We start from the raw sequence: 15,745 nt of genomic DNA, 5'->3' as shown, positions 1-15,745 counted from the left end.
TTCATTAACATAGTCACCAAGATATACATACATAACTACAAATTATAAGTTGTGATCTAATTATAATGTTTTGATTTACTTATTATTTATTTACTGTTTTAGGTTTGACAGGGTCTCACTGTACAGCCCTGGCTGGCCTGGGATTCACAGAGATCCACCTGCCGCTGCCACTTCCTCCTGAGAGCTGGGACTAATCTTTTTTTTTTTTTTTTTTTTTGGTTTTTCAAGACAGGGTTTCTCTGTGTAGCTTTGCGCCTCTCCTGGAACTCACTTGGTAGCCCAGGCTGGCCTCGAACTCACAGAGATCCGCCTGGCTCTGCCTCCCGAGTGCTGGGATTAAAGGCGTGCGCCACCACCGCCCGGCAGCACCAGGCTTCTTAAGGAGGCAAAGTTATAAAATGTCTGCTACCAGCCCCTCTAGCAAAAGTGTAGTCATTTAATTTGTAGCTAAACTATGATCTAGGCATTTTAAATGACAGAAAATACAATACTGTTAGTTAATCAAAACAAACAAACCAAAGCCCCATATATTGGGGGCACGTGAATGAACTCACTACAACGGTCCACCTTCTGTGGCCTGCCGGCTGCTAGGGAAGAGCCCCACCATTGAGCTAACATTTGAAATCCGGTTCCCGGCCCTCTTTCTTTCCCAGCTTCCAGTGCCCCTCCTACCACCATCTCTGCTCCAGGTCATCAAGTTCTACGTGACATGGTTTTTATTGCTTTGTTTGAGACACAGACTCGCTATTCAGTCCAAGCTGCCTGGAACTTACTACACAGGTTAAGCTATCTTCAAATCTGTGGTCCTCCTGCCTCAGCCTCCTAAGAGCCAATTAGGTTTGAGTTTTAACCACCTCAACTCCTATTCAGCTTTTCAGAATATTCATACATGAGATGAAACAGAGTAGAATTCTCAGATGGTAGGACTATGTAAGGTTTTTGTCCTTTCTTTGACGTTTCTCTCTATTTTATGTACTAAACTAAATTCCAGTTTAGAAATTCCCATTAATTAAATTTTTTTTTTCTAAACCAGGAGTTTGAACATATGAAGAGAAGAACACTCACCTCATTTCCTGACCACCTCTTATCCCCACTATCCACACTATTGAAGCCTGAGTCAAGGGCTCCGTAAGGACGACCTGAGTACAGTTCTTCATGGCTGTCCAAAAGAAGTGTTAGTTGTTACTGTGAGGCTGAGTATTTTTAAAATTAGCATTTGAAATTAGCCAGTCACAACGTTATTAGCAAACATCTCATGGCACTCAGTCACATAAATATTAGAGCTAAGTGAGCATTCTCTGAGCTTTTTAACAAGAAAATTCCAAACAGGAACAAAGGCAACAGACTAGGATGAGCGCCCCGCCCCCACTCAGAATCCAGTTTGAGAAGTACCGCTGCTCTACTCTGCTGTCTGTAACGTCAGCTTACAAAGCACTGGATTTCATCTCACGGCCTCTCCCCACTCCAGTGCCATCACACTGTCTTCATCTGTTCACACCCCTCCTGTTCTCCCTCCCAGCCATCTCCTTCCCCGTCAATCCCTCTTTCTGCCTTATCATCACAAATGTTCTACTGCATTTTCATGTCCCTTAAGATCTCTTTCTCCACTCCCATGATCCCCTTGATAGCTTGTGCGCGCGTGCGCACACACGCAAATGCAAGTCCTACACAAATGAACACATCCTCCTCATCTGGTTTCGGTACTAGTGTAACCTGGCTTCACGGGTGAGTTGGGCAGTGTCCCTCCCCGTTCAGTGCAGCAGCTGGAGGGCACTGGTACTAACTCTTCTTTCCAGGTTTGGTAAAACCAGCAGTGAATCTGGTCCTGGACCTTCCCTTGTTGGAGACTTGATTACAGCTTCCATCGTCACTGATTGCTATTGGCCTAAGTTGTTTATGCTATCTTAATCTAATTTTGGTAAGTCACACGTGTCTAGGAATTTACCCACTTCTTAAGAGATTTCCTTGTTGTTGGAATATATTTTCAAGTATACACCAATGATTTTTGGACTCTGTGGTCACCTCCCTTTCTTCATCTCTAATTTCTGTCTCCCCTCTCTTTCTCTTGGTTTATCTTGGATTGTCACCCTTTCTTCTAGAGCCCTGGGGTGCATCAACAGGCCATTTGGATCCGAATGTTTAAATGTGAGCACTCCTGGCTATAGACTCTCCTTAGTCACATCCAAGGGTTCTGGTGAACTGTGCTTCATTTGATCTGACTCTAGGATTTTAAAACTTCTGTTTCCTGGGCTGGAGAGATGGCTCAGAGGTTAAGAGCACCGACTGCTCTTCTAGAGGTCCTGAGTTCGATTCCCAGCACCCACATGGTGGCTGACAACCATCTGTAATGAGATCTGGTGCCCTCTTCCGTATACATAATAAATAAATAAATCTTAAAAAAAAAAAAAAAAAAAAAAAAAAAAAAAAAAAAAAAGAAATTAAAAAAAAAAAAAAAAACAAAAAACTTCTGTTTCCTTCAATGAGTATACTGTCCTGTCTCCTTGCATTTATATGATTTCTGTAATTTTTCAGAACTGTATTCTTTTCTTTTCTGCTACTGATTTCTAGTTTCACCGCACTATTATCTGGTAAGATTTAGACCCTTCACATTTGGTAAGACTGACCTGTGGTCTAGACTGGTCTGCTTCTGAGAAGGCTCCACCATACAAAGAACACAGCTCCTGTATCTCTGCCAGAATGTCCTCTATATTTTGGTTAAAGACGTTTCATGCATGACGTAGTTTAATGTCCAACTTTCTTTGTTGACTTTGTGCATGGTGTGATCAGAAGACAACCTGTGGGAGCTAGTTCTCTCCACCCTGAGTCCAGGGACTGAACTCAGGTATTCACGCTTCTGCGCCTTCTACAGGCCCACTTTGTTGAGCTAATCTGGATGACCTACCTGAAGATGAGCGAGGAGCTGCAATCCCCAACTATTATTGCACCAGGACCTACGCAACTTTTTATATCTCTTAGTCTATTGTTTTTGTTTTGCCCCTAACTCTGGTACATATGTTTAACAACAACATTAGAATCAGATGGTTCTCTCCATCATGTGCTTTCCAGGGACTGAACTCAAGCAATCAAACTTGGTGGCAAGTATCTTTATGTGCTGAGCCATCTGTCCAGGCTAGGCAGCTTATTCTTAAAATCACGATCTCCAGAATCTCTTCTGAATCCTCTCTCCACCCCCACTGCTCTCTGCAAGGACCTATTGGCCTTTCCCTGGGATTTTTCACTTCCTCTGTGGATTTCCAAAGCTCTTTCTCTACTCTCTTCTTTACCAGTCACATAGGAAGAGCCACTACTAGTCTGCTGTCTTACAGACATCTCTGCTATTCTGAAATTCTTGTTTCCCTTGTACCTACAGCCATTCTCTACACCCCTCACTGTTTTTATATTTAAAATTTTACTTATTTTATTTTATGCTTTTTTGAGGCAGGGTCTCACTATGTAGCCCTGGCTGTCCTGGAACTCACTATGTAGACGAGAATGGCCTAGAACACAGAGGTCCACCTGCTGCTGCCTCCTGAGTGCTGGGATTAAAGGTGGGCACCACCACACCTGGCTTGTTTTTTACCTTCAATAGTATTTTTCCAAATAAAATTTAGATACATTTAAATATTAGCAGTATAATGCTGATAAAATGCTGTATTTCTGTAATTCTAGCAGTACAGAGGACATTTCTGTTTTGTCAGTAAGTTCCCACACACCTCTCTGTAGCTAATTCTTGTCATCTTGTTATTGTTGTTAGGGACAAACACTGCTCTGAGGTTTTTATTTTATTTTATTTTATTTTTAAGTCCTACATTAGTGTGGAAACTGAACAACAGATTCTAAGGATACATACAAACATCAAAGATTCTCAGGGCTTTTGCTAAGCATAGTCACAGCAAGATGCCACACACTACCTCCACTCCCATGAAATCCTAGGACAGGTAAAACACTGGCAGAAGCAATCAGTTGTCTGCTGGGTCTTGGGGTGGAAGAAAAGAACTAGCTTTGAGGGACAGGAGAGAAATGGAAGGTTGTGCTGGCAGCTGAATGCCTCTAGCTAGTTTCCCAATCGCACAGAACTAACTCGCTGCACCTGGTAGAGGTACTGTTTGTAACTCCTGTCTCAGCAGAACTGCTAAAGCACTGGAGGCACCATTCTTCCCACATTTCTGTCAGTGTCCGAGCACCCTGGCTGCTCTATATCCTCACCAGCAATCGATACTATCACCTCTCTTCAACTCAGTCATTCCTGTGGACATTCAGTGGCTTAATTTGCATTCTGTGATTAATAATGATGTTGAGTACTTTGTCGTGTGTGTACTGACCATATAAATCTCTTTGTGATGAGTCTCTTCAAGCTCATTTCTCATTGGGCTGTTGATCACTAAGTTGCAGGTGTTCAGTGTCTATCTGGATGAAGGGTGACTTTCACTCATAGGCTTTATGAATATTTTCTCCAGGCCATGGCTAGCATTTTCTTTGCATGGAGAGCTGCTCTTAATTTTGATGAAGTCTAACTTATTTTTTCTTTTAGAGCTGCCCCTGTCTCTGTGATCAGCAGGACATTCTTCTGTGTATGTGTGGTGTGAGGGGTGCATGTGCACGTGGAGGCAGAGGTCAGCATCAGTGTCTTCCACAACCGCTGCTCACTTATTTTTTGAGCACTGTCTTTCACTGTCCCTGGAGCTCCCCGAGTTGGCTAGGATGGCCAGTAAGCCAGTAAGGATCCACCTGTCCCTGTCTCCACATGCTGGGGTAAGATGTGTGCTTCCATGTCCAGGCTTTTATATGGTGCTGGGGATCTAAATTCTCCCAGCCCCAGAGGGGTTTTTTCAGGAGTTTTGTAGCTTTAGTTTCTGCTTCTTCTTAAACATACCTTTAAAAATGTAACTTAATTAGGAATCTAAAAACTAACAAATCCTATTTTACAAAATTAGTCTACCAGTATTTTATTTAATAATTCTTCCTAAGTGGAAAGCAACTTTAAATTGTACAAATAAATGGTGATTGGGTTTTTTGTTTGTTTTTGAAACAGGATTTCATTCAGCCCAAGGTGGCCATTAATTCCTGATCCTTCTGTCTCCATCTCTCAAGGGCTGGGATTACAGGCATATACTAGGATAGCTAAAATAAAGTGTTCTCCTGAAATCTACCTGGCCTCCAGGCTCTGTTTCTGTCATATTCTATCTTTACCCATAAAGTTGTTTCCTTAACAAACTAGCCCCAAAGTAGCTTCAAATATACTGGTAACTTCTCTATAGCAAGATGATGAAGTGGTACAGTACAATGAGGTTTATAGTGTAGTTTCTTAGTCTAAGAATACAACCCAAAGATTGTACAGAGCCTTGAACAAACCATCAAATAAGTTATCACTTCAGTAAGAATGTGCGCTTAAAAGACAGCAAGAAAGCATTTCTTGTTAAAAGTCACTCCATCTATTTCAATTGAATTTGTGCATCTAGCACTGACTGAATGTCACATGGTGTTTGTTCTAGATGCTAAGAATATTAAGTATGAATAAAGAATAGTCACTTGCTTGTAAAAGATCAGGCTTGTTGAACAAAATTGATTCAGTGGGTGGGGTTATAGGGGCAGGTCTTTCTTTTTTGATTTCAGAGGCTCACTCTGTAGTCCAGAGTTGACCTTGAACTCATGACCCTCCTGTCCTGAGTCTCCTGGCTGCTAGGATGCAGAATTTTTTTTCCTTATTTACTTTTATTTTATGTGCACTGGTGTTTTGCCTGCATGTATGTCTGTGTGAGGGTGTTGAATCCCCTGGAACTGGAGTCACAGACAGTTGTGAGCTGCCACGTGGGTGCTAGGAATTAAACCCAGGTCCTCTGGAAGAGCAGCCAGTGCTCCTAACCACTGAGCATCTCTCCAGACCCATGGCTGGATTTTTCTTATCAGTCAGTGACTTAGTATTTCCTTAGTTTTGGTTTGTTCTCACATCAACAAAAATAAATATGTTTAGTCGATAACATAAAGCTGCTTAAAATTATCTTATCAAAAAGTAGGTCTCAAGCCGGGCGGTGGTGGCGCACTCCTTTAATCCCAGCACTCGGGAGGCAGAGCCAGGCGGATCTCTGTGAGTTCGAGGCCAGCCTGGACTACCAAGTGAGTCCCAGGAAAGGCGCAAAGCTACACAGAGAAACCCTGTCTCGAAAAACCAAAAAAAAAAAAAGTAGGTCTCAGCCTGTCGTGGTGAAGAATGTCTTCAATCCTAGCACTCCAGCTCTTGGGAGGCAGAGAGAAGCAAGGGGATCTCTGAGCTCGAGGCCAGCCTGGTCTACAGAGGGAGTTCCAGGACAGCCAGGGCTACACAGAGAAGCTCTACCTTGAGGGAAAAAAAAAAGCAAGTCTCTATCAATCACCAATAAAAACCATGATGCCACTAAATAAAGCAAAGGTAATAATGATGCAGTTTACCAAATGAGATGGAAGCATTTGTATCTGGAAAGGAATAAAAACTTTTAATTTTTATAAATTGATTTCTGGGAGTTTCTGCCGGTGCTGGGTTTTGTGGTAGTATTGTTTTTTTAATTAAATATGAATTTTTATAGTAATTTCACACAGTGATTTATTTTACAAAGACATTTTTATACAACTAATTTTATCATGTACTTGGGCCATTACCCCCATGCCTTAACTGTTTAAAATAGGGTCTTGTTCTTTATCAGGCTCAGGATCTCTCTGCCTGCCTCCAAGTGCCAGGATTATGGTAAGTGCCACTATGCTAAACTTATGGATCTTTTTTAAAAAATGATATACAAACAATAGGATGGTTAAATCTGACAAGGCATGATGGTGCACACCTTTAAATTCAGCACTCAGGAGGCAGAGGCAGGCAGAACTGAGTTCAAAGCCAGCCTGATCTACAGAGTGATCCCAGGCCAGCCAAGGCTACACAATAAAACACATTCTCAAGAAACAAAACAAAACAAAAACCCAACATCAAAAGATGATGGCCAAATCTAAGAACTGAAAGTACTATCCTGTGTAGTTTGTACTGAATATTCAAAGAGTAAGGGATTCTTCAGGAGATCTGGACTCTAAATTAATCTTTCTCTAATATTTACATAGGTTTTATGGTCACGTAAACAACTTTTAGATTCAGGATATTTGATATTTAGAACTACTGCTAGAGTATAAGCAGTGCAAAGATTATACTGAAAATGGAAGTTCAGAGAGGATAAACAGCTTAGTACCCTAAGAAGACAGAAACGCAGAACCAAGAGCCTCCAACTCCATGCCTACACTTTGAACAAATAAACCAGTAACTACAACACAATTCTATTCATCTGTACTTCTGAAAGAAAAACAGGAAGGTACAACATTTCATTCCATGGTACTTGAGGAGCTAAATGAAATATTATATATAAAGCCTTCCTTCAATATTCATGGGGAACTAGTTCCCAGATTCTCTGCAGACACCCAAATCTAGGGAGACTAAAATGCTAACATGTAAAATGTCAAAGCATTTCCATGAAGTCTATGGATATCCTACGTACTTTTGTTGTTGGTGCTAAGAAGGGTCGTGAATTCCCTATGTAGCTGAGGATGGTCTTCCCAAGTGCTAGGATTACAGGAATGTACCATCACACCCAGCAGGGTTTTTGTTATTATTAGTGTCTGTCTGTCTGTCTGTTTGTCTTTCGAGACAGGGTTGTCTAAGGTAAGTCCAAACTCCTGGGTTCCAGCCATTCTTGTGCTGAAGCCTTTTGAGGGGGGTGGAACTATAGACACATGTCACCAGACCTACTGATCCTCTGCCCATGTGCTTTAAAACCGTCTTAGATTATTCATAATGTCTAATGTAATATAAAAGCCAGGTACAGAGTTGCTGTGCTGCATTGTTTAGGCAATAATGACAAGGAAAAAGTATAAATGTCTAGTACAGGTTTTTTTCCCCTGAATACTTTCCATCTGTACTTGGTTGAATTCATGGAAACAGAGGGCCAGCTATATCTACATAATTGTACCAAATTAACATTTCTAGAATGTTCTGAAACAATAGTTTGTCTCTGAAAAATGGAAAATATAAAAAATAGCCTAATTAGTGACCATAACTAGAGATTATGATAGGGACTGTAATGCATTACTTCTATAACTTCTAATTCTTTGGAGAGAAATGACATCTTTATGCTACTTAGGTTTCCCATTTACTTAGAAAACTGAAAGAACATTTTTCATAAATTCAAGCCTTTTATCTGTTAGCAAGCATGCACTCAAGTCCTTTGCCAGGTAATTTAATATTTTATGTATTTCATTATGTATTTAAAATAACATAAGTACTATAATATTTACAAAAATAAATTAGGCCTGTCTCAGAACTAAGGAACAGGTCACAGAGAAACAGGTTCTGCAAATAGTACATCAGCCCTCAATCAAAGTGCACCATTCATTACTGAGATCTCCTCAGGCGGCTCTTCAAACACAGACCTGCATTCACCATCATTAGCCAGCTTACATTCAAACCTCAACAGCAGCAGTAGCAATTTCATGCTCCTACTCTGCCTTTTAAGAGAGGAAAGTTTTCCTTCCAAGAGTCAATGGCTCCATCAGGGAAAATCAATTGTGTATACTCAAAAGAAAAGCCAACTTTGTTGTATATCTTGTAAGAGTATCATATAAAACATTTTTAATGAAAAAAAATAGGAAAATCAAGGCTTTCTTCCACACCTAACAAGCATTTCCATATTATGAGCAATTAACTGAGCTGGGAAAAAAGCAAGGAGAAAGAAAAAATAAATGGCAAAATGAAAACTCTTGGCAATAAGAATCTGAGTCATTTCATATTCTTCACTGCTAAAATCCTCCTCCGAGAGGCCTACACGTAGCACAGTATGTCACACTCAGTCTCTACTGACTGCCCAAGCTCACCTGTCATGTCCTTAGCATCCTTTATCTGCTTCAGTGCTCTGAGAAGTAAACACGCATCTGAGGGTGTTCTCGGTAGGGATGGTTACAGTATGACTTTCATTTTCTTTGCTGTACTAGTTTATGCTTAAGCAACTAGGCTAGGGAGCGGCTGTTCAGAAACTCTTCACAGTGTCCAAGTCTTCAATCTAGCAGACAGACTAAGCACCCTGGAATGTCACTACAAAGATCTTTCTGATGATTTTATGTGGAGGAAAGTGGTATTTGTCTGATTAAATCAGCTTTTCTTGGGGTTGGGGACTTAGCTCAGTGGTAGAGCACTTGCCTAGCAAGTGCAAGGCCCTGGGTTCAGTCCTCAGCTCCTGGGGTGAAAAACAAATCAGCTTTTCTTTCATTCAATAACTATTTCCTGAGTAATTACTATGTATACCAAATACCACAAGGCTGGCAGAATCTGCAGCAAAGGGTAGGAGTGAAATCCCTGTGGAGGAACATGCTATTTCCCCAAGAAATCCTGTTACATGTAAGTGAAGTTTTCAGACAGCTTCAGATTGCTCCTTTGTAAAACACTTAATGTTTCATTTTAATAATTCCTAATAAAAACTATAATAAATTGCCCTTTCTGAATGTGATACATATTTAATATAGCATAGCAATGCCTGGCTACATGTGTTTTTAGAAACTACATGGGCATTTGTTGATCTATTTTAGGCTAGAAAATTACAACACAAGCCCATGTGGACTGTGGTTTTAGCAAAAACTGACAAAGGCCTGAGAGGTTCTCTGTCGGGTAAAGTCCATGAGCATCGCAACATCTTTACTGGGATATCTACTGTGCCTTTCTGAGGGCTTTTTAATTCAATCCCTACACTTCAGATTGTTCCACATCTTACATGGCATGTGGTATGTAGCTAAGGGATTCACAGACTAAAAAGATCTCAAAGTGATGTCAACATCCAACAACTTCTTCACACTTACAAAGGAAAATGAAGCAAAGTACCCAATGACTTACTGTAAATAAGAAATCTTTTAAGTAGCAGAGCTAAGGTTAACATTCAATCTGTTCAAACCAGCAAACTTCAAGGGGGCTTGCCAGGGATACCGGCAATATTTGACTATCTGGAAACACTTCAATGTGTTATTGGTACCTAGGAGGTGGGGGCCAGGATGTTGCTAAGCATCCACACAATAGGGAAGAGCCTCCCCTGACCAAGAACTGCCTGTCCTACAGTTTCAACAGTGCCCCACTTGTAAGAGACTGACTTAGAACCACACTTTGTAGGCTCTGTGTAACGGCTTCACGTTTGATACAAGCATTCTGAGGATAAGAGTGTTACTTTCCTTCAGGCAAACACTTCAGGCAATTTAAGAATAAAGTTTATTTGATTTTCCCTGTGATGTACTATGACAAAAGCATGAAACATACTTACCACGAGCCAAATCCCAAGGGTCTCCTTTCAAAATCTGGCAGATCTGGAGCAATCTTACAAGCTTGTATGTTCAGGTATTTAAATATGTGGATTTTGCCTTTTATACATATCTAAATCAAATAACAAATGCAGCCAAATTACTATTCATCTGAAATATAGATGTCCTTTTAAAAAATATTATTTTATGTATATGAATGTTTTGCCTGCATACATGTCTGTGTATCATGTACATGCATGGTGCCCACAGAGGCCAGAAGAGGATATTAGATCCCGCTGAACTAGAGTTACAAACAGTTGTGAGTAGCCATGTGGATGGATACTGGGTAGTGGTTCTAGGTCCCTGGAAAAACAGTCAGTGTTCTTAACTGCTGAGCTAACTCTTCAGACCCATGGTGTTCTTTTTTTAAAAAATCATAACTAGCTCTTTGTGTAACATCAATTGGGTTTTTAAGGTACCTCTATAAATATATAGTGCATTAATTAAAAAATTAATGATTCAGTGTTATTTAAGGGTTTTGTCTTTTAGCTACTAGAAAGTTTCAGTAACACAAGTAATTTATGATTATAAACACTGTTACATACCAAGTACATTTAACACACTAATTTGTTATATACATTCAGGACTTTCCAGGTTTCTCTCTAGGTATTAATTAATCATGTACAATTACATTTTTAATGCAGATCTCTGTGGGAAAGAACTAGAAATGATCAAATGGAGAAATTTATACATATATAATTTTGTTGTGACTTGTCTCATGAGTCAAACAAATTCTTTAGGCTGATGAAACTCTTTATAATTGGAGTCTAAAAATGTCTCCCAAAGGCTCATGTGTCAAAATCTTAGTTGTTAGCTGATGGGCTTTTCAGAGGTGAATGGATCAAGTAGGCTCTAATGTGATCAACGAATTAAGGCATGATGATTTCATGGCTAAGTGGTCCAGCAGCAGACGGCTTGGCTGCAGGAAGACAGTACTGGGGGTATGCTTTTGAAGGGTGTATCCAGGCCCTGAAGCCTTCCTTCCTCTCTGTCCCTGTTCCTGGTTGTTGTGAGGTGAGTGGCTTCCTTTACTACACGCTCCTGTTGCCATGACTATGTCTCACCACAGGCAATAGCCAACCGACCACGGGCTACAACCTCTGAAACCAGGAGCCTTCCTTCTTTTAACTTACGTCTCAGATTCAAAACCGACTAACACAAACCTTTTTGTAGTTATAAAGTTCACATATAACTTTTACAGATTCTATAATGACTACCATAAGCTCATACAAGGTCATTTAAAAAAACTGCCAAGTGAGGGCTGCAGAGACAGCCTGCAGGTGATACAAGTTTTGATCCCTGGAACCCACATAAAGGTAGAGAGGTAACCAACTTCAAGAAACTGTCCTCTGAATTCTACACATTGGAGCACATGTGCACAGATACTGTGAAAAAACAAACTTTAAGAAATTTCAAAGTGAAAATTACAGGTTTGACAAATATTTTATAGATTATAGGCTATAAGCTACCTTATGGTTATTATTTTCATTTCAGTCACTGAGAAACAAATGAACCAACTGCCTAAATGAGAAACTTCCCATTTCAGGAAACAGGAAGGCACAGAAACAATGTTAACAAGAATCCATTGATAATTTTGAGTTTGGAAAGCTGTTGTTTATGGCATTTATATAGTCTAATTCAAGCTTTTCAGCTTTTATTTATTTATTTATTTATTATGTATACAGTATTCTGCCTAGATGTAGGCTTGCAGGCCAGAAGAGGGCACCAGATCTCATTACGGATGGTCGTGAGCCACCATGCGGTTGCTGGGAATTGAACTCAGGACCTCTGGAAGAACAGTCAGTGCTCTTAACCTCTGAGCCATCTCTCCAGCCCCCTAATTCAAGCTTTAATAGGAAAAAATTACCAAAAAAAAAAAAAAAAAAAAAACCCTAAAATTTTATTAGAAAACTAGTTTTTGAGGAGTTCTTCAACTTAAAGTGCCTAAGGACCGGGGAGAAAGCTCAGTCAGGAAAATGCTGCCTCCTATGCAAGCGTGAGGGCCTGAGTCTGGATCTTCAGTACCCCCACAAAAGCTGGGCACGGCCGTGGGCACCACACACTGGGGAGGTGGAGACAGGAGGGTCTCTGGGGCTTCTGGCTGGTCAGGAGAGCTGAACTGGTGAGCTTCAAGTTCAGGGAGAGATTCTGTCTCCACAACTAACAAACAAAAATACTAAGGAGGACAACGACTGGGAAGACACCGACTGTCAACCTATGGTGCACGCATGAACACACACACACACACAGAAGTGCCAAACTATGAAAGGAAATGCTGGTGCAAACATCAGACTCTCTCCTGCCTCCCTCTCACCCAGGGCACTGGGTGGGTCATGGCCCACAGAGGCTCTCTCTCCTGCCTCCCTCTCACCCAGGGCACTGGGTGGGTCATGGCCCACAGAGGCTCTCTCTGAAGAGACCTTTCCCGCAGTCACCCCTTCCCCAGGGCCCCATGCTCACCTGCGCAGGAGGTGACTGCAGCGGGTTGTTTTCTAGGGTGATGACCTGGAGGTGCCTGAGGTTCCGGTAACACACCGGGATCGCGGTGACTTTATTGCACGAGAAGTCTAGTCGGATCAGTGGCACCTCTGCCAGCTCTGCATGGAAGTAAAATGGAACGATCACTGATATTTTTACAAGTACTTCCAGTTAAATGTAGGGAACTCAAAGATCATTTACCTCTGTTCCTAGTGACTGACAAGGCATAAAATAAAATCTGACTGCTTACAGATAGGAAAACTACCAAAAATCAAGTAGTTTGACCCCCCTCCTTGTTCCCAGGACTACTTAGTTCTCAGAAGCTAGACACCATCCGGAAAAAGAAAAAAGAAGGATAACAGAGGAGTTAGATGGAGGTTTTTATAAACAGCTAAAGTGTGTCCTCAGTCCCAAGTCACTCAGCTGGGCACTCACATCACAGAAGCCAGAAAGCTATCCGCTAAATTTAGAGAGCGAAGCTCAATGGGAAGTGAGTACGTGTTGGCAGTTGAAAATAGAGGATGCAAAAGTAAACACACTAACGCCAAGCCCACCTTGTCCACCTACCCTGTCTACTCCACTCCTGAATGCCAGTAATTACAAATACATGCAACCACACAGAAGAGATGCCAGCCACACCTCTCTCTGGAGAAACTACACAGTCCCATATAAAAGGTCTTTAGATACTGTGGTGGTTTGAAAGAAAATGGCCCCCATAGGGAATGGCACTATTAGGAGGTGTGGCCTTGTTGGAGGAAGTGTGTCACTGGCGGGCTTTTGAAGCCAGGCCTAATGTGACTTTTCCTTCCTGCTGCTTGATGATTCAGATGCAGAACTCTCAGCTGCCTCTCCAGCACCATGTCTACCTGCATGCCATCATGCTCCCAGCATGACATGACAATAATGGACTAAACCTCTGAAACTGTATGCCAGCCCCAATGAAATGTTCTTCTTTAGAAGAGTCACCATGGTCACAACAATAGAAATCCTAACTAAGACAAATACTGACATGGAGTTTTCCTCATTAAAATATATAGCCTCTTGCTTAATTATCTTTCAACAATTTCTGCCCAATGTATTCAGAACTTCTATGATGATGTGTACAGATTACATATGACCCACAGAAACTGAGAGGTTTCCAACAACATGTAAGACTAAAAGAAAAATTAACTAATAAAAGAAAAAAAGAAAGGTAGAAGAAAGAAGAACATAGGAACAGAAGGAACTCTGAACAACTAGAATGTCTTTGATTTCTAAGAAATACGACATGGAATCACTTAAAAAATTTTTTCTAAAAAGTCACATAATAACAAGCATTCTACATATGATGGTAGAAACGAAAAATCTGAATGAATTTCTGAAATTAAGAATTCAAGAATGGGGGCTGGAGAGATGGCTCAGTGGTTGAGAGCACTGGCTGCTCTTCCAGAGGACCTGGGTTCAGTTCTAGGCACCAATATGGCAGCTCACCTGTGTGTAACTCTAGTTCTAGGGGATAAAACACCCACACCCAGACAAAACACCAATGAATATAAAATAAAATAAATAAATCTAAAAAAAAGATTTAAAAAAAAAACCTCAAGAACTATTTACTCCAGGGTAGCACAAAATAGTGAAGAAAGGAATAAGAAAAGTCAAAGGATCAAAGATTTAGATACAACATTCAGTTAGAAAAATGGAACAGAAAAGCCAGAAAAAAATTTTAAAAAGAGAGCGAGGCCAGCAAGGTGACTGAATAAGCAAGTATAATAGCACATGGGAGCACTTGAGCGTCAGAGGCAAGAGGATCCCTGTGAGTTCAAGGCCAGCTTGGTTTGCACAGAGCTCCAGGACAGCCAGGGTTACAGAGGGAGCATAAGGAGACTGTCTTAAAACCAAAGGAGCCTGCTGCCAAGTCTGAAGAGCTTGACCCTGGAATCCACATGACAGAGGAATGAACCAAGTTGCCTTCTGATCACACACTGGCACTGTGGCACACGCACACACACACCCAAATAAATAAATGTAAGAAAACGGGGGGGGGGGGGGGGGGGGGGGGGGGGGGGGGGGGTGGAGGAACCAAATAAAGTCTCAAGACATAAGTCTGAAGAGAGTGTCCCTAAGTAAATGGCATACCGAGTTAGCCCACACTATGGCAGCATCCTCACAGGTCAGTGGCCAGGAAAAAGGGAAGATCTTAACGTCTTCCGGACTGAAAAGGCTGCTCAGAGAGGAATGGGATTAGAGAGGGCGTCGTCACACTTTCGGCTACCAGGTCTGAAGAGCATTTCAGCTAGGTGCAGCACCTGCAAGCACGGCACCAGGAGGCGGAGGCAGCAGGACTGCCAGCAGAGTGCAGCCAGCCTGGGCTATCACCGTGTGAGTTCCAGGCTAGCCACAACTACATACCAACACCAGGTCTCAAAAACAGACAAACAAATCAACCTCCCCTCCCCAAACCACCATTTAAAAGGAGTTAAGAAATACCAGATGAACTAGCCAACAAAGCTAATGAAAATGCCCCTGGGCACTGAAACTTGGATTTAGGGAGAAGGTGAGGAAAAGGAATAGTAATAATTATTTTGAGCTTTTAAATATCTTCTGAATGATAATTACTTAGTTAAAATTAATTTAAAAGTGAAAATGGCACTGTAACAAAAGATCCATTACCAACCAAAATACAATGTCATAGATTACTAGCTAAAGCTCAAATAAACTTCCTGTCATTTCAGGCTAGTTAACATGCTGATTACAAATCATGAAATTAAACATTTACAGCTGTGTAATTTCTATTTCCAACCATTTATAGTAGAGATAAAACAGATGATAAAACCATTACACTCTGCTTGTCATTTGAAAACTCCAAATTTCACCAAAACCTCAATGTTGCCGGGTATGGTGACACCAACTTGCCATCTGCACTCATAAGGCTGAGGCAGGAGGA

General features: G+C 41.2%; 1 protein-coding gene across 17 annotated transcripts in view; it reads right to left on the bottom strand.

Moving 5' to 3' along the window:
- The window catches only part of Lrch3 (leucine rich repeats and calponin homology domain containing 3), a 113,431-nt gene that overhangs the window by 52,430 nt on the left and 45,256 nt on the right, over positions 1 to 15,745 (bottom strand). For all 17 annotated transcript variants that reach the window (XM_052740346.1, XM_052740355.1, XM_052740351.1 and 14 more), the window contains exons 5-7: positions 12,805 to 12,941; positions 10,308 to 10,417; positions 1,066 to 1,159 (exon numbers count right to left, since the gene is read on the bottom strand). In XM_052740346.1, the coding sequence (XP_052596306.1) occupies positions 1,066 to 1,159; positions 10,308 to 10,417; positions 12,805 to 12,941 (341 nt within the window). The remainder of the gene's footprint in view (positions 1 to 1,065; positions 1,160 to 10,307; positions 10,418 to 12,804; positions 12,942 to 15,745) is intronic.

This window comes from Peromyscus californicus, unplaced genomic scaffold, assembly GCF_007827085.1.
Source record: "Peromyscus californicus insignis strain IS unplaced genomic scaffold, ASM782708v3 Scaffold_16__1_contigs__length_79575227, whole genome shotgun sequence".
Lineage (NCBI taxonomy): Eukaryota > Metazoa > Chordata > Mammalia > Rodentia > Cricetidae > Peromyscus > Peromyscus californicus.
The sequence above is the reverse complement of the archived record's forward strand: the minus strand, read 5'-3'. Positions and strand labels throughout refer to the sequence as shown.